Source organism: Passer domesticus, chromosome 5 (genome assembly GCF_036417665.1).
Source record: "Passer domesticus isolate bPasDom1 chromosome 5, bPasDom1.hap1, whole genome shotgun sequence".
NCBI classification, from domain to species: Eukaryota; Metazoa; Chordata; class Aves; order Passeriformes; family Passeridae; genus Passer; species Passer domesticus.
Genome location: NC_087478.1, coordinates 49,969,112 through 49,988,315, shown reverse-complemented (window position 1 = coordinate 49,988,315; position 19,204 = coordinate 49,969,112). Strand labels below are relative to the sequence as shown.

General features: G+C 47.5%; 1 protein-coding gene across 7 annotated transcripts; it reads right to left on the bottom strand.

The window, feature by feature from the left end:
* Positions 1-7,480: 7,480 nt before the first annotated feature.
* Positions 7,481-18,278, bottom strand: MB (myoglobin). Of its 7 annotated transcripts, none has more exons than XM_064420369.1 (4): positions 17,973-18,278; positions 17,721-17,813; positions 9,022-9,244; positions 7,481-8,328 (listed from the first exon to the last, which is right to left on the bottom strand). In XM_064420369.1, exons 2-4 carry the CDS (start codon positions 17,756-17,758, stop codon positions 8,182-8,184), a joined length of 408 nt encoding a protein of 135 aa, XP_064276439.1. In that variant the 5' UTR covers positions 17,759-17,813; positions 17,973-18,278; the 3' UTR covers positions 7,481-8,181. The 7 variants fall into 7 exon arrangements, with proteins under 7 accessions (XP_064276439.1, XP_064276436.1, XP_064276442.1 ...); XM_064420366.1 differs by lacking the exons at positions 17,721-17,813; positions 17,973-18,278 and adding exons at positions 11,390-11,576; positions 13,683-13,789; XM_064420372.1 differs by lacking the exons at positions 17,721-17,813; positions 17,973-18,278 and adding an exon at positions 14,456-14,500.
* Between the last annotated feature and the right edge of the window lie 926 nt (positions 18,279-19,204).

Genomic DNA, 19,204 nt, shown 5'->3' with positions numbered 1-19,204 from the left:
CAGCAAAGAATTTGCTGCATGAATCCAGCTCTTTGAAAGGTCTCACACCCACTGAAATTGATGAGTATCGAGAGGCCATGTACGTTTGGGGCTCCAGAACGAAACATTTCGTTCTGTGTATTAACTCTAGCCTTTGTGCTGTACATACACACACGTACACCCACACACATGCGCTCTCATCACAGACTTGATTGTAAGTAACTGTAGGCAAGCACTTCCAACAGGAGGGAAATTAAATGCCCAAAGAAAGGTTATTCTTCAAATTCATTTCTAAGATGCTCTGCCTTCAAGATACAAGTGATGTGTCTCTCCTCTCTTTCAATAGACACTCTCTAGTATGTATTATTTCTTATCTCACCAACACCAGTACTTGAAAGATGCTGTACTCTGCAGCACTTCCTCTGTTTTGGTCTATTTCTAACGTTGAGAGGCTCTAGCATTCTTTTCTCCATAATTAGCCCCTTTACTGAGGGTGATGCAGTGTTGTCCATCTCCAACCTGAATGTAGATGGAAAGAAAAAGCATTGCCTCCATTTCTATTTTTCCCTACTGTGTGTTGTCAAAAGAACTGGAACTGAAGACTTCCCAGTTATGAGCCACTCTGTGTATGAACAGGAATGTGATGCAGTTGGGAAAGGAAATGTTTCTTGACCATCCTCCATAAAATCTGTACATTCCTTCCAGCCAGGCACAGCTGCAAGCTATCCTCAAAACAGAGCAATAAGGAAAGAAAACCCTCTTTCTCTTGTTGCACTCACTGAAAAGAACTGAGAGTGCGGGTAGATCCAGATGTTACTGTCAATGAGGTGGGAGGGGAGGTTGGAAGCACAGCTTGCAGGAAAAACAACCCCAGACTCTGAACACCACACAGCAGGCTGTCACATAGGCTGTTGTTCCCAAGCAGATACCTCATGCTTTGCAGTATGTCACTTAATGCTAGGCACAGAAATATCTTCTCCCTCCTCTCTCCATTCTTCTTCTCAAAGGGAATGCCCTTGGGAAGGAGTGGTCCCATTAGGACAGTAATAGCCTCAAAGGTGTATGAAGGCTTTTAGACAGCCCTGGTTAGAAATACTGGTAGAAATACTCCAGGCTGAGCCACTGCTCAGGACTCCAGCACACCAATAGAGAGTTTGGTGATTTAAAAGGATTCAGCCAGACATATGTTGAGTGAGGAGGGCTAGCTAAATACAGTCAGTATGAAAACCAGCACTGGGGTTTTTGTTGTTTTGTTTTTTCTTAAAGCCGACTCCTTTAGAGCCTAGGCACATGAGCTAAGCAGGGATCCATCACAGAAACCTGGTCTCCTGAAGGGAGACCAAAATGGAAAGGCACAGCTCATTTTTAAAAGACCAGAGGATTATCAGCTGAGTTATCTGTGTGATAACAGGCATGTACCTGAACCTTGTTCACTAATCACACTGTTGGATGGAGGTAGCTGGAACAGCATCTTTTGCAGGCTGGATTAGGCAAAATATGACTGATCTGCCAAAGTAGGCAGAAGAAGGTCACTTCTGTGGACTATAAATTAAGTTAGGCAAATGAAACCTGGACGGCTTAGACCCACCTAAGATGGTGGCAAAATGTTAGAAGTCAATGAGGGGATTACAGATGAAATTATAAGCATGTGCATAATTACACAGGGAGATGTGAGGTTCATACACTAGGATTTAGAGACCTCTCTTCTGCTGGTGACATTTAGATATCCATGTCCTTCATTATCTCAGTCTGGGAGTCTTCTTTTCTTTGGAAGAGAAAAGATGAGCAATTTCCCAAGTGCCACCATAGTTCATAGTTCATCTCCAGAGAACTTCAAGGTCAGCCCCACAGTCTTTAGACTGCTTCACTTTGCATGCAGCATCTGTAATCTGTTGAGGTATTTACACTGCGCCCACGTTGTGGCTGCATGTCTATACACAGGATGTCCTTTGGCAGCTGCTAAAACGCAACCACTTCAAAGCAAGAACTGCTCACTGGCAGATGGCAAAACTTCATGTGTCTTCCTACACAAAAAGATCACAAGCATCCACTGCCCTGCAGCCAGCAGCCTGGCCTAGTGGACAGCTGAATGAAAAAAGCCTGAAAACAATGTGCTCATGCCTCTCTGCCTCAGTTTACCCTCTCTAAAATGGGCTTAACTGAACAGTACTGTAGATGGAAAGTGTAGATAGGCCTTTAACTAAAGTCTAGGCTAAGAACAGTAGAGCAAATAACTCAGGCATATTGTAAGAAGGGTGATGTTTTGGTATTTTATAGACTGAGAGTTTTAAAGTAGATGAAGCTGAGTCCTTAATTACCATTAGAAATTAGAGCAGAGCTTGTCCCAGATGACACTTACAGTCAACAAGTTTCTGATCTAAAACAGATAAGGAAGCTATGACTCTGCTCAACTAGAAAAACCATAGTACAAAATATCTTAGGAATTATTTCTTAATTAATCTTCCTATTATGAGCTAGTAATTTGTGACTGTTATGAAGAACTCCATTTCATGACAGAGGATTTTGACTGAAAAGGAAAAAAAAAATTGATGACTTTATGCACTGAGCGATCATTTCTCATCTGTAGAGGGAACATAGCAAAACACATAGGGACACCAGCTTAAACGTGACATGCTAAAATTAGCTGGGGAATTAGCTGAGTTAGCAATACCTGCTATTATCATGGCAAAAGCAAAGTGCACAAAAAGTTTCTTTCTCATGGTTTATGGGCCAGCTTTGTGAAAGCATCACATCCATAATCTTAGCACCATGAGAAAACTCCATCTTTCTTCCCTTACAAAACTCTGCCAATTAGCAGCTTGCGTTAGGAAACCTCCTCCATTGCAGTACAGAAGAAGGTTTGTCAGGATGATGCTACTGCTCTTCAGGATGCACTCAGAGAGTAAATAGCCTCAGAGGGGAGGCAGTTGTGCCTCCATTTCCCACCTGTATTTAATTTTTCTTTCTTCCTTAGGAGCCCCATCGATTCATTTGCCCTTAGAGGGGGAGCTGAGGGCTACAAGTGTGGCACATGGAGTGCTCTGCCTCCTCTCACCATCTCTGGACAGTTTGTCTGAGCGTGACGGGTGCAAACCCTTTGCTCAGCCACAGACTCTACAGGGACACCATATGGCTGGTTTTGACAAAACTCTGGTATTTTTATTCCTTTATACCCAACCAACTCACAGTTAATCCGTGGCATCCCTCAAAGGGCACCAGACTATTCATCCAGCTGAGTGAAAAAGCACAGACTCATTTTGACACTGTATCAGCTAACTTTACAGATAACCCCAAAGCTTGCCAAGAGGACAAGCCTGATGTCATGCAAGCCCTGAGCAGAGCAATCCCAGATCTTGGTGAGGGTATCAGCTCTGGGAATTTTCCACCCCTCTGGTGAGAGCTTGGATGCTGGAATTTGTCTTGAATAAGGAAACATTTTAAGGGAGGACAGAAGATCAAAATTCTTAATAAAAGCACCATTAATGATATAAACTGGAAAGTAATGGAAGATCCACAAGCTAAGCATAGAGACATAGAGAATTAAGTGCTAATAATCCAGAAAGTCTTCCACCCAAATCTATTCTGACACTTGAACATTTGAACCTGCTTTAAGGACAATCTAAAATAAGATCGAGCACCCAGCAGCTGCATTCATACTGAGCTTTCCTTGGAGAAGGGAAACGGGAAAGAGGCATAATTTCCTTTAAGCCCTCCTCCAGACATAAGGTGCAGATACATACACACTAGTCTGTATCCCTCCCCATCCCAAACACACATTGCCTTTTCCATGCAACTACCAGCTATGCTAGCATGCTCCATGCCAGGGCTTGCCTTGCCTTGCCTTGCCCAGGAGAGCCCCAGACCTGCCTGTCTGACTTGGCTTATCATGGGTGGTCACTGCAGGGCTGGAGGGGACGGTGGAGGCAGCCTGTTCTGTTTATTTATTTGCAGGGGATGAAAGCCAAACTGCGAAAGGACTTTGGTAAAGTGCAGTCAAGTGACTATAAAGTACTGCTTTAAAAAGGCACAAGGTCACCTTTGCTGACATTTGGATAAGGATTTTATAGAAGTCATAGGACTGGGAGATGGGCTTGTTGTGCCTCTGATCCAAGGGGAGGGAGGGATTTAAGTTCTGATTAAGAACGCTGCATTGTTGTGACTCTTTTATCTTCATAAATGCTCATTTGGCTGTTGGACAAAAGAGGCTGATTGGGCTTTTTCTTCTCACTTACTTAGTTCCAGGTGACTTCCTTGGCTCTGTTGGCACAACTTTATGAAATTTAACAGCCATACTACCCACCAGTATTCCCCAGGTCCCTGTCCTTGCACAGTCTGTCTTCTTACTTGGTTAGACCTTAGCTATTTCAAGGCTGTATTTTGTTTGAACACAATGTGAGAACTCATATATATCATCCTCTCAGATGAAGAACTGGCACACAAGAATGCTGGAATCTGAAGGATTTGGACAGGTGGGCTTTGCTATGATGTGTGTTTTGAAGCTGGTGCTTGTGTATAGGTATGTGTCTGTCTGTGTGTCTGTGCGTCTGTGTGTCTGTGTGCTCAGTCTGAGCAGACTCTGATTGTTAAGCCCTGCACAGCCTGGAAAAGCAGCCTTGACCAAACCTGAAACAAATGAGTCCAGGAAGAAGGAGGACATGCTCTGATGCCATGCATCTTCTGGAATAAAATGTTATGGGCAAGCATGTCTACATGAGAAAAACCACCCAGTTTCAGTATTTCTTTTCCTCAGTGGCATAACACACAGGACAGGTTTTGGCCAGGTGGCAGAAACCATAGGAATCATGACAAAAATAATCCTCATCTGAAAGCATGTAGTATAGGTGAGCATTTATCTCCTTATTAAATTAATATAATATAGACATAACAACCTTCAGGCACTGTCTGTGCTTCAATTCCCAGAAACCAGACTTATCTGTTCAGTGACTATTACATGGACTAGAAACATCCCTGCCCTTTCCTCACATTAGCCCTGCAGGGAGATGCAAATATGAAGAATGTCACAAGCTTCATACTAATGTGCTAAATATTTAACATAATTAGTCATCGGAGCCCTATCCCTTTCTCCCACTGAGGTGACCAAGAGATCACAGGATTAATAGTGTGGTCCCCAGCCCTTGTTCTGTGATGTCACTTGACGTTGGCAGGTGTATTGGAGTCAGCAGGATCAGCAGGCAGAGGGAAAGACAAGGGGGACAGGCTGCACAGCCTGCAGTGTTGTTACACCCTGGCTGGGGCTGACAGCTCATTTGCACAGTGCCTAGGAAGTGGGGGCCTGCTCCCCTCATCTGAGATTCTGATGAGTGGCTGGTGTCTGACACCGAAGCCCAGGAGATCGCAGACAGGTCACTGGCTCTGTGCCATGGCGAGTTCTGCGTGCAATGGAAACCGCAGCGGGGACAGGGGCCGCAAGCCCGACCTGGCTGCAGTCGGTGCCTACGTGCTGGAGCAAGGTGGCTGGCAGCCACACAGTCCACATCTCATCGTGTGACTGGGAACGAGTATGTGACACCACACGGTCCCAACGGGGACAGGGGCTGGGGACAAGTCCCTGGGACCCATCCAGGGTAAAGGATGTAAAGCTATTCCTGGAAAAGAAGGAGGAAAGTGTCTGCGCTTGTGCTGATATGGTTTATCTCCACTAAAGGACTTTGTCCCATATATGAACCAGAAAAGCTTTATGTGCTAGCAGCAGAGTGAAAGGGGGGCCTCCAGCAAAAACTTTGACATGCAGCTAAAAAAATCCTTTTCCTACCCTCCACTTTGTTGTAGGAAACTTCACCTGTCCTTAAAGGCAGGGCCATTGCAGGAGTTTTGTAGACTCTGTAGGAATTACATGTATCCCTGCAGTTATGTCAGGACTCAGCCAAGGGCATCCTCTGTGTCTAGAGTAGCAAAGGTGCAGGGAGGTGGATTTCCCCACAAGCACCCCAAATCACTGAGCCTGCTGGAGTTATCTTCACTGTTATTGGTACCCAAACATGCTGGTTCATCTCAGCTTGCACATCTTCACTGAGCCATAGGCACAACCAGAAAACTTCTGTCAGGCCCCACATCTACCAGCAGATTTAAGAATGGTTCCTAGTGCACTGACACAGTGGGGTAAGGCAGGCAGAGAGAAGGTCAGTGCTCCCAGTGGGCTGACATTTAGTCCAGGTACCTAATAACTGGTAACTAGGCACAACACACATGCAAACTCTCCCTCCTCCACCACACTGCCCTACATGAAAATATCTAGACAACTCCAGTCCCACTCAGACTGACAGAGGCAGCTGCTATAGCAGAGCTTTTAATCCTAAAGCAGAGTCTGTTGTCACTGGCAGGAAATCTTATTGTGTTGGACGAGCAATCCTAGACCTTAATTACATATACTGCCCTCCCCACAAAACCAGACAGACTAGACTGGAGTCAGACGAAGCACACTGCTCAAGCCAGGGACCACCTGGCTGTAACTTCATCTAGGTGACAGCATATGCCTTTGTGACCCCCTCTGAAAGGTTGAAACACCAAGCAAGCTCCCAGAGGTAAGGTGAGGATTTGTAAACAGGAAGAAATCAGATATGCACGGTTCTGCAAAGGAATTTATTGTTCCTTCTCCTTTCAGAGACTGAATTCTTTTGGCCTTTGCCCTGACCAAAGACACAGCAGATCATGTTGGTTCAGGACTGATTTTTAAAGGAGCTGGTGGCTCCTTCACTGTCTCCACTGCACACAGTGTAGCAGGGAGTACCTTGAACTAGGTCCTGCTAGTAGCTCCTGTTACTGAGCACCTCACTTTTCTTCCTTCTGCTTGCTGTAAGACTGTCTCTGTCAGATAAGGTGCATTACTTTCTCCACACCAAAAAGAGCAGCTGTGGCACTTGCATGCATTTCCCCTAGCCACAACCCTCTGGTGCTGGGATGGGGAGAAGGCAACATGCAGAGGGAGGCATCTTGCCATTATGTCTGTCCCGTAAGGTCCCTCACAGGATGTGGGTGTATGTCTGTAAACACAGTGCAGCATGCATTGCAGAGGCACCTCAGCAAAAAGTCAAAAGGCTGCAAAGACCAGAGTTTGGGTCTTCAGAGCATATTCTGCCATTGCAGCCTTCCACCTGAGCTGATCATCCCTCCTTTCCAGTGTCTGGAGAGAGCAATGCACTTGCACATGCCACCTCCCCATAAATGAATAACCAGATTCACCGCATTCCCCCAGCACAGCAGTGGCCACGGCCTTTAGTCAGGGAGAACTTCTCTCAGCACTACAGCACTGAGCTGAGGCTGCTGTCTTGTGCTCTGAGGTCCGGTAATCAGGTCACGTCCCCATGGTGACATCTGAGTGCCCGGAGTCCCTGGCTAAGACAGATGCCACATGCTGCTCAGGTCATGGACTGACAGTGCAGGTTGCTCTGCAGCCAGATATGTATGCAAAACACCTTTCCACTTTCTCCTTCTCCCCCAGTTCTCACTGGGGTGTTTGTACAGCCAGGAGCAAACACACAACTCTGGTACAGGGATTTTTATTTTCTGAGAAACACATATTTCACTTCCCAGGGCAACAGACCTTCAGACACATAGTGGCGGCTGCTAGAAGCCTACCGATCACAGGGAGTGCCGCTCTTTATAGTTTGCTAATGCAAGTTTAACAACTAAACCCTCCAGAGCTGGCAGGCACTGGAGACTGACTGACTGCATTCACCCCCACAGAGCAAGGTAACACTGTGCTGGAAGCTCTCCATAGTAATCTGCTAACAGTCTCACCTGTGGGAGGAATGGGATGCTGTGTCCCTGCTTCCCATTCTCACATCTCTCATTTGAGTCATTCTTTCACTCATTCACCACACTCAGCACTTCTCTTGATCCTCTATATCCCTTCATCTTTGGCCATGCCATTTGCCTCTCAGATGAGACTGAGTTTCAGGGAGAGAGAGAGAAAGGGGATAAAATAGACTAAAGCTCACAGATAATCCCTAATGCTATTTTTCCTAAGAAAGCAGAATATTTCTTTTGTATACATGAAGCCAGGAAATGACAGTTTATCATGGATATCGCTCTGAGTGCCTCTATGCTGCCTGGAGTGACTCTTGGCCTCTCATCAAAGCTTTCCCACACACCAGAGATGGCCAATCGTGAGATGTCCGAAATAGCGCTGGGGAAAGATGTGTGGCCAGGTCCTCCATCGTGGTGTTCCTTTGTGTGTATGTGCTAACCCTGGAAACCGAACTCCTTGTACTTGGCGGCCATATCATTCCGGAACAGCTCCAGGGCCTTCTTCATTGCAGCCTGGGCATCAGCCCCAAAGTCTGCAGCATGTTTTTCGGCAAGGACCTTGATAATGACTTCAGAAATGAACTGTGAGGAAGGAAAGAGAGAAAGAAAAACTGAAGGGACACTCAAGGTTTATTTTCAGAAAAGCCAGACTAAGAAATAGGTTGCAGAGCCTGGAAATATCTCTGAGCTAATTCAGTAGGCCTTCCTGCAGCCTCTGGAGAGACAGTGAGGTCTAGTATGCAAGGAGTCTGGGCTAGGCAGAAGCACTGGGCTCTATTCCTAGCTCTGACGCGGATCTGCTTCATGACCTTGAGTAGATCATGGCCCTTTCCACTTTTTGTCAGCCTCATCCATTAAGACTGCAAATCCATGCCCTCTGTTTGTATAACAGTTTTATGGATCTTGGTCTCCAATGGATCCTCCAGGGCTTACTCTAAAATTGTATGTCCCTTGTGTCCAGTCACTGACAGTCCTTATGTAATACAGTTTCCCAGGCATGCAAAGGCTGCATGGGCTGGTTTATTGTTGTCAAGGGTTGGTCAGACTGTGTGTGGTGTTTGGAATGGGAAATCTAAACTTGGATATTCACATACCATTTGCATACCAGGAGCCCTTTCTGTGCCTCCTCCTGCTTGTACACACAGACCCTGGACTTGAGAGAGAGCTCACTGAAGTCCAACTAGTCATCAATAAATGAAAGCCCAACTCTCACACGGCTGTCTTGCACACATTCACTGCACATCAGACACTGAGACTCCCTGCCTGTTTCCATACCTCCAGATATTTGACAGGGATTTTGTGCTTGGTTGCATGGGTCTGAGCCAGGGGCTTCAACTCGGCCTCATGATTACCCTTCGCCTTCAGGATTTTGCCCAGTTGGGTAAGAACAGTAGCTCCATGTTTCTTCAGATCTTCAGAGCCCTTCATTGCATCAGGGGTCTTCAGGCCTTTGAACTTTTCAAAGCGATCAAGGGTCTCAGGATGGTCCTTAAAGAGTCTGTGGACAAAAGCAGAGGGACTTTGGAGAGGAAAACCTGTGGACATACCCCCCTTTGAGTCTACTTTAATCCCATCTTCTTACCCATTTCCTAAGATGATCACCACTGTCTATTTCCATTCCCTCTGGTCATGACAAGGCACTGCCCTAAACATGCCCAACTAGAGCAACAGAGGAAGTGTCTGTATTTTTTCCATACAGTTCTGATAAGTCTTTGGCACCCATCCCCTGGATTATGTCAACAGAGACATAACAGGTTTTAAGACAGAGACAAGAGCCAAGGCTAGTCATGACACTGAGAGGCGAGTTCTTGTATTTATGTGAAGGAAAACCAAAAGCAGACAAAACCACCTGTCTTCATCAATTTACTGTTGCTGAAGAGCCAACCTACAGATCCCTGCCTCTCACACAAACTCTTTTTTCAGCCCATTATTTGTTATTTGTTGGCCAGGAAATGAGAGCTCTACAAGCTTCTCATAAAAAAAAAAAAAACAAAAAAAAAAAAAAACAACAACAACAACAACAACAAAAAAACCACTAAAAACCAAACCAAACCAACAAAAAACAACAAGAACAACAAACTAACCAACCAAACAACAAAACAAAACAAAACAAAACAAAAAAACCAGCCCCAGCCTCAGGTCCCCCAATCTGGAGGTCGTGTGTTCTTGAATGTCATCTGGATGGGAGAGTTTACTGTGCCTCCAAACCCTCTGATTGCAGACATGGAAGAACTGGGTTCCTGACCTTTTTTCCCACCCTCTCTCCTTCCCTCTTCCCTCTCTCCTCCCTCAGAAACTCCTTGGAGGAGACCTGGGTTGGCAGGGGAGCACAAAGTCACAGGCTGACATATGTTTATTTAATGTCATGCTCTACTCTGCGATACTTGTAAGAAAAATGGTACTACTTTTCCATTGGGAACTGCTGTTACTAGCATGTGGCAAATTCAGAGCCAAAGTAGCCACCTCAGAGGCTGATGGGTGAGGTTGGCTCATGTTCCTGTTACCCCTCCAGCACACAGGAACTGGAGTTCCTTTGGACCACAAGAAGGGAAAGCCATCACATTTCCACCCACTTCATTCCCACTCCATTCCTTTCCCTTCAAATGGCAGCTGATCTGGATCATGATAAAGCAGGTAAGGAAAACAGCCCCCTTCTTTGGCTCATCTTTGAAAAATGTTTTTCACAGCTTTGCATAGATATGCCTGGAGGTGTGGGCTCCTTGCCTCAGCCATGCTTAGGGTAGAAAATCCCCCAAGCAGGTGCCAGATCTCCACTACTCTCCTCGGTGTCTGTGCCCTTCCAGCACATTTGGGTGTGCATAGTCTGAGAGGAGAGCTGAAGAGAATCTCCTCAAAGCCTGCATGCTCTCTGGTCTTAAGGGACAAGCTAGGCTCCCGTGTCCACCTAATGATCTTTCCCATTTTGCAGTATCTGGGGTGTTCACCATTCCAAGTGCCAGGACCAGAAGGACAACATGGAGGATGGGGTCCTCTCAGTTGGAGACCTCAGCAGCACTTCTGACACTGGAATAATGGAGGAGGGATGTAAGGGGAAGGATGTGCCTCATTTCATACTTAGACCTCAAATTCATCATGAGATAGTGGACAAGTGTTATCACACAGATTTTTGGACAAAAAGCAGGACGGGCAGGGCTCTGCCAGGTGGGACTAAGGTGGGGAGAGGGAAACTCTCAGGTACTTTGCAGTTAATTTTACTGAAATAGATTCCAAGAAAATTGGAATTTGCCACAGAGATAATGTTCCTCTCTTTTCATTCCTTCTCTGCCTCCCCATGTCCTTTCTGCAGAGCATCTGAAACCCCATGACACACACTTCACTCCAGCATTTCTCACTGTAGTGCTTGGGAAATGAGGATCCAAAGCAGAGCTTGGCCACCAGAGGCAGAGAGACAAAGCACAGCCATGTGTTAAAAGCAGCATTGGTCTGCTCCTGCGCCCACAGAGAGATGGAGAGACAGAAGCACAGCCAATTTACACAGTGAGTAACTTTTAACCCAGAAAATAGCAATGGAAAAATCACCATCCTACAAGAAAGAAAACACCTTGTTGAAATAAACACTGACAAGCATGTCTCTCATCAAAAGCTCTCAGCTTCACTCTTAGAACTGAAGCTCCTTGCCTACCTCATTAAAATTTCATGGCCATGGCCAGCGATGTCAGACTCCACCTTTCCCCAGACTGTCAGGACTTGCTGCCATTCCTGGTCACTGAGCCCCATGGTTCACCAAAGACAGGTCCTGAGCGCTTCCTGCAGCCGTTTGCCTTTCCCCAAAGGGTAGCTGGAGAGCTCACCCGTGGGATTTATAGCCCCTGCCCACAAACATACACCTGTCAATCATCAGCTGGACTTCTTGCTCTCTTTCAGGCTTGTCTAACCTAATCAGCCTCCCTGTTTTTTCCTAGGAAGCTATTTTGGGTCAGGTACTATTGTGGGTGCCACTGATGGCATCATTTCTGCTTCTCGTATTGGACTGGCACATATCCCACTCTAGACAGAAAGGGCACTGCCGGAATGCTGTGCCAGGAGCCTGTCCCAGGTTCCTAAGGACCCAGAGACAGTGTCAAGCCTTATGGCAGGAGATTTCTGAAGAGCACCGTCATCTGCAAGGCCACCCTGCCTCCCTCTCCCCTGGCCTGCCAAGGGCAGGCAGGAGAAAAGGCCAGGACAGCCAGTAGCATTGACTCCATCACTCCAAAGGCCTTTCCTTTCCTATAATGATCTCACCATCCTTTTCTCCGGGGGTAACACACCACTTGTGACATGCCCTTAAGAGATAACCATATTCAAAGCAGCCCTGTCATTTTCCCCACCTGCTGCAGGAGGAATGAGGGGGTAAAAGCTGTATGGGAGCCAGTTCCCCCACATCTGCCTGCCAGGATCCTGCTGCCTGCTCTCCTGGGAAACACCTAGGATTAGCTGATGGCTGAGTCTGGCTATTGGAGCCAAGAGATGTACAACTGAGCCAGAAAGCTAATTTGCAGCAGACCAGAGACACGAGGACATAGCAAAGCTACATTCAACACCCACCCCATCAGCAGTTCTGCTCTCTGGCTACTTCTGTCAAGCCAAACAAATTTCAGCGTTGGAAGGAAAAGCCACTGAGCTGACAAACCATGCGGATATGCTTTGGGAGGGCTCCCAGACTTTCTGTCAGGACTGCCACACCAGTGGGGTGACTGGTCCCTTCCAGGGGTGTCTGCAGTCAGAGCACAGCCTGATAACAAAGCCCAGCCAGTATTGCTGTCCTGAACCATGCACCTGGCTCTGGAAGTTTCCAAGGAGAAAGCAGGCAAGAAATATCAACCAGAGGCTGAAGACACCTGCCTTGGAATTCAGGAGAAGAGCATTCAACTGCACAGTGTCTACCACAGTGCTGCAGGACCTGAGCTTCATCAGTGCCTCTGCACCCTTCCACTCCCTACAGGTTCCCTGCTCCAGCCTTGCAAGGGGAGAGAAGTGTCCACATACAGTGGTAATTGGGCAGCAAGGATGATGGAGGTACAGGGCCTCACATGCCTTAGAAACACAGAGGTTTAAATGGAATGCTGAGGGTAAGAAGGGTGGCAAAAGCCCAGTGGGGTGTCAGCTGGCATCCAACCCTTGAGGCAAGGACATACTGGCCATTACATGTTGCAAGCCTTTGTCAGCTAAGTCAACGTGAGACTCTGAAATCTTCCCCTTCCATTTCCTCATGCACTAGTTTGCTTCACATCCAAAAATCTACATCCAACACTTCAAGATTTCATCCTGATTTAGCTGTGCAAACACCAAACTAAGCTAAACTGATGGAATAGAGGTTAGTACTCCTCCAACTCATTCCCTGTGCAGTTCTCCACAGCACAGGGCTGAGACAGGGCAGATGACATATCTGCAGCTTCACTGCCCATGTCTTCACAGCAGTAATGAAGCATTTGCATCCTTCCAGGCTTGGGCAGGATCCTGAACACTGACCTTACTGGTTTACACATCTTTCAGACACAACAGAAATGTACTCCTGGCACATGAGAGGCTGCTGCTTATGCAGTGAGCTCTGTATATTCCCCAAGCTGGAACTACGCAGTTGCTGTAATAACTCCATTTGAAATTGGTCGACTCTTTGCTCTCTGCAGCTTTCCCCAGGGCTGTGAAGCCAAAAGTCCTGGTATGGACATTAAATTGTCAGAATACTTAAAATGAGTATGAGATTCCATATTGCTTTTTCTGCAAGCAAAGTAGTAATGAAATGAAATCATAAGCTCTCCTCCCTAGAGCTTAAATAAATAGTCTACAGAAATACTATAAGTTTTATAGTGCACCAGACCACCCCTCAAGCCTGCAGCCATGAAAAGGACATAACATTTTAGTATCCACAGTCCTCTTGTCTTCCCTTTGGGGCGAAATCTATCACTTGCATAATCATGTGGATAAACACAAACCACAGAGAGCCAGCTCTCGGGCTGCCTCCTTTAAAATGCACCAGGTGACCGAATAGCCTGTTTTCAGCATCCTGCCCGCACCGGGGCCGTGCGGGCACACGCGGCTGCGTCTCTGCACCCCGCCTGAAGCGCTCTCACTAGACCAGCAGAAACGGACCTCGCATGCTTTCGGCTTTGGCAACGCGGCCGCTTTCAGCGCACCGCAGAGCCCCTGCAGGGACGTGCTCGAGCAGCCGCTGCTGGAGCAGGGTGGGTGCCCTGCGTGACTCGGGGCCCTGCCCTGGCCCGCTGTCCGGCCCGGCCCGGCCCGGCCCGGCCCGGCCCGGCGCGGCCCCGCGGGCCAGGGCTTGCTGCCACCTCGTGGCCACGGACGGCGAGCCGCGGGCTGGGGGAGCCTCTGTCCGGACACAGGGAGGTGACCCCGGGGCAGGCAGGCCTCTGTCCGGACACAGGGAGGTGACCCCGGGGCAGGCAGGCCTCTGTCCGGACACAGGGAGGTGACCCCGGCGCAGGCAGCTGGGTGCAGAGCTTTTGTGAGGGGCTCGTTTTCAGTGCAGTGTGTAGAGACGAGCTTCTTCCTTGGCCAGCTGGGATGCTGTGCCTTCCCCTCTGTCCCCCAGCCTTGATATTGCGGAGGGCTGGAGCGGTGCCATGGGGACAGAGGAAGATCCCATGGGACAGCAGTAGGGGCACAGATGAGACTCAGGGTACTGCCGCGAGGAGAAATACTGTTCCAGAGACTTCATGGGGTTTGTTTCTACCCAAAATGTTACCAAAAGGTGCTTAGGAAAGGTCCCCCCACCCAGCAGGCTCAGCAGGCAGGTGAAGAGCCGTCTCTGGCAAAACAGTGGATGCAATTCCACCTCTGCCTTGCTCCACCCTCTACAGCTGGCAAACCTTTCTACAGGTATTAATTTAGAACATGCCACAATTCCATGGACAGAAATGCCACTTGTCCTCCGCTTTGATAGGGAATTCTATGACTCACTTGAGCCCACAGACACACCAGTGAAAGAGCAGGGTGTGCTCTTTCATCCACTCTTTCTGAAACCATCCACTCTTGGGGATGGTTTCAGAAACACCAGCTGTTTTGGGATTATTACTGTGGGGCTCAGTCGCCCAGGTAAAGCTGGGGAACACAGAGGAACACACACCAGCCACAGGAATGGACCAGATCCAAATTTGTTTGGCCATATTCAGGTTTTTTGTTGTTTTTTTTTTTTTTTTTCCTGGAGTATCACTGTTGTGAAGAGAGAAATCCAACCCCGGGCTGGAAAGTGAATGTTGAGGAGCCCTGCAGTCAGCCACACTGCCTTGGTGTTTAAGAAAACAAATTTCTAGCTCTGTTTCCTCTGCAGCCAGACCTGCAGCAAGTAGGGAAATGGGCACCCAAGAGAGAGGCACTGGCAGAAACCACAGATTTCTTTTTTATTTGAAGTAAGTTTGTGAAATAAATTTTCTAGAAAGAAATAGACAGAGATTTTCCAGAATCCAGTCCTTCCTCAAGAAACAACCCAAACCATCTTGTGTGCTTACACAGCAAAATGTCTCAGGGGAACAAACAGATATTTTGATCAAATAATTTTTTTCTTTTCAATGAGCTATTTTTTCCCCAGAACACAATTTTTAAAAAGCCCTGAGAGCAGCCAAGGGTCCCATGGCTGGGAGCGGTGATGACAGCAGCCCCAGCTCTGCTGTGAGCCTGGGTTGTATAAAGCATGACATGACGTGAGTAATACACACTGCTGTGGTCAGGGGGAGGCTGGCACTCCGAAAAAGCCAGGAATATTATATAACAACAACTTACATAATTACCTCTTGCATAATGCCAGGGAAAAGGCCCTCTGTAACGCAGCTGTGGTTTCTATGGCATTTTGCTGAAATACAGCTTCTTCTAAGACTAATTTGTGCTTTGTTTCACGAGCCTGCAGCTCAGTCTGTGCAGACAGACAGGTGAGAGTCCTGCACTCACAGCAGCTTGAGCTGGAGAGGAGAGGGGTGCATTAATGGGATCCTATAGCAGGGCAAGAGCCTTGGCTTTTGGGCAGCTTGCCATTGACTTCAGTGCTCTGAGAAGCAGAAGGCTGTCATGTAAGAGCACCATCCAAAACTGTGAGTGTTGGGTAGCCTCCACTGCTTGTAGGAAATGAGATGGAGTCTAACTGATGATGGCAGTGGCCAAATCCCATTCCAGGCTCACTCTTCTCTTCCCCTTGTTCTTAGACACTATTCTTAGCAATGCCTCCAGGCAGGGCTCCTGTACACTGATGGATTTCAGCAGCTGAGAGGTGACCTGACCTGCTTGCTTAAAAGGAAGGACTAGGAGCAGATTTCAGCATCAGGACAAGATTTGGGCTGTGAGTTTGTAGAGCTGTGCTATGTATTACCAGTGTCTCAGGCATGGATTTTCTCTGGGATCCAGCCCTGTGCTGTAAAGTCAGAGGTAGCTTTACCTTCACTCCGGTGCTCACAGGATCCTGCCTTTGGTGACTGTCAGACATAACACAGGCATGACCCACAGCTCCTGTGCCATTATTGAGGCATCTCACAATGTGTGCTAATTCTGCACAGCACCTGTTTATCTCGGCTAAACAAGACATTTCTTGCACACCAGTTCTTGCTTTCAGTGGGAGAATGTTCAGGAAAGCAGAAGGGCAATCCAGGACAAAAATATTTAGGCTATAATACAGATACTTAGGCTGTCTCTGAGGCTGCAGCAGCTCTTTCTGGGGATGCAAACCTACTCTGAAGGACTGGGAATGCAGAGCACAAAAGGACTGAAGATTTTCTGTGGGAAACTGTGAGCTCAGTTTAAAAAAGGAAGAGTATGATTAGAGAACAACAGGCAGATTTTAAAGCCTCGCCCACCCAGGAGCAAAAGGAGAAAATTATTTTTTAGAGGTAAGGACATAGGTTATGCCAGTGTGACCCTGGAGATCTCCAGGAGTCAGTGGGAGATGTAGCATGCATCAGTCTCTTCAGGTGAATTAGACTTTGTAACACCATACTGGCACTCAAGAACTTGTGTACTACCCTTTGAAACACTAAAGCAAGAGAGGAATTCCTCCCTCGTCCTTCATCATCAATAAAATATTGTAACTAGAGCCTGCTGAAGGACAACTGAGAAAGGCAGGGCCACAAAAACACATGTGGGCAGAAAAGGTCAAGCAATCAGCCTGCATTCAGTATGGGGTGTGTGCCTGCCACCCTGAGCTCTGCAGCTCCCAGCTACCCACAGGAAGCTGCAACAGAGACATTTGCAACGTGGCTGAAGCTGGGATTTAGTTATAGGTTAGACTAAATCCAGGCAGCTGGAAAGGGTGGCAGCTCCCTGCCTTATGCCAGAGAATGTCCTAATTCTCCTCTTCCCAGTGCCTTGCGAGGTTCCTGGGCGCTGCTGGAGAGGTGCTCACCCATGTGCAAAGGCAGCAGCACTGCAGCATGGGCAGGAACAGAGAGAGAGCAGCCTCAGCACTGACAGAGCTGAGCCACTGTGCAAGCAAGTGCCCTGTGTGCAGCCCTCCTTTCCTTGGGACACACCAACAGCCATCCAAGAGCCTGAAGGGAGCCAGCAACAAGAAATAATTCCTCCTGGCTGAGCTGCTCCTCGAGGAAGAGGAGGCACTGGGCCTCAGCACACAGTGCACAGCTTAGCTGTGGGCTCTCAGCCCCCAAAAAAAGAGTGGGAGAGCCCATCACTACATAGTAAAATTGGGTGATACAGCTGCAAATTTCCTCCTCAGCCCACTGGGCAGGCAATGACCCTCAAGCTACCAGCACTTAATATGAGGCTGTGCACGTGTTTAAATTGGATTTGGAGGCAATGACAGCAGATCCTCCCCCACCCACCCCATGATGCCTGTGCAGTTCTTTATGAGGGCTTCAAATGAACTGGATTAAGGAACTGGTCTGAGTTTGAAGTAACTGTTTATCTTTTGGAGAGTGTATTTTGAAGCCACATAAATTCTGTGGTCTGGTTTGTCACACAGCTGGATCAACACATGCTGGCAGGGGGGACAGGGAGGCAGAACTACTTACGCAGGCACCCTTTGTGGAAGGAACACCCATGGAGCCATCCTCCCAGGCAGCACTGTCTAACTCATGGAACAGCATATACAGATTAGGGTTTCTCTTTGCCTGAGTTTCATGGGGTGAAAAGAGAGAGAAAAGACACATGTTTTCATTCCCTTTGCCTGCAAAACAGCCTCTCATCCACAGAGCATGGAGCTTCTGTGAGATAAGAACCTGTGGGGAAGCCAAGATCTACCCCTCATTTTTATTGATGTTTACACTTGCCTTTTAATGAGCTCCAGCAGGTTCTCGCTTCCAGCTGCAGTTGGCCCTTTTCAAAGTTCAAGGTCTCATTTTGCATTATCGTTCCAATGTCGAGTGCACCCTTAGGGAGGAGAGGAATGACCAGGACTTCTTCTCTTCTGAGAAGCAGCACCAGATTAAGCAGCCCCTAATCCAGTAGTGCTCTGCTGGTTTTACCGGGAACTCCTGCAGAAAAACTGATCCCACTGAAAAAAAAATACTTGGCAAAATAATCACAGTTTTCTTCAAGCAGATCAGCACTGGGCAGCAGTGAGCACTCTAAGCATAGCACCTGTGGCCTGGCTTCCTGAACAGAACATCTACCACTCACTTGGGGTGGGGTTTCTGCTCTGCATCTCTTCCCTGTTGTTTCCTTTGCTGTGCTTGCAAACAGATCTTTTGCCCTGTACACTTCAGGGTCCTGCTGGCAAGACAACCACAGTGGTGGGAATTGCTGCTGGCTGCAAGATGCTGGCACAAAAATTACAATACTGGAAGATTCACCTCTGCTGAGAATCCCAGTCCAGTGGTTCCTCAGGTAGTGGTGCAGGTATAACATGGCATCCCTGCCAAATGCTCAGCCTGGCCCTTCCAGCTCTTTGGGGTCTGGGGTTGCATATACTCGTCCCAGGCTGAGCACCTTTGGAAAGATCACCTGTAACCATCTTACATACACAGGATTCATGGACAGCTATCTCATCTATCCTCTTCCCCCAACAACACTAGTGGCAGGTGCCCAGACAAAGTGTAAGAAGCAGGAACAGCTCAATTCCATCACAGCAACTTGAGGCTAAAGGACTTCCCAAGGTTATATTTGCATGCTTGCATTTAACAGGCAGAGGCAGAATTCTTCATGAGTTCATAATTTTTGTTAATCCTTTTATGCATGCTCCCCAAAATATACTTCAGACATGGCTGCAGCCTTACTAGGTCAAACTGTTTAAAACAACCTGCTGACTTGGTGGCTTTGCAAAAGATCAGCCAATGCACAAAGATAAAAATCTGATAATCACTTTCTAACCATTCACAAACAGCTTTAAGGCATGCTCATCTGAAAAAAAACCCAACAATAAAAATGAAGCTCCATTACCCTCAAAGTTCTCTGCATATGCAGGGCTCCCATCTCTCATGCCTTTTTAATTGTGAGTTCCCCAAACACCACGGTTTTATTTTTTGATCTTCCTCCTCCTGCTAAGTGCTCCAATGTT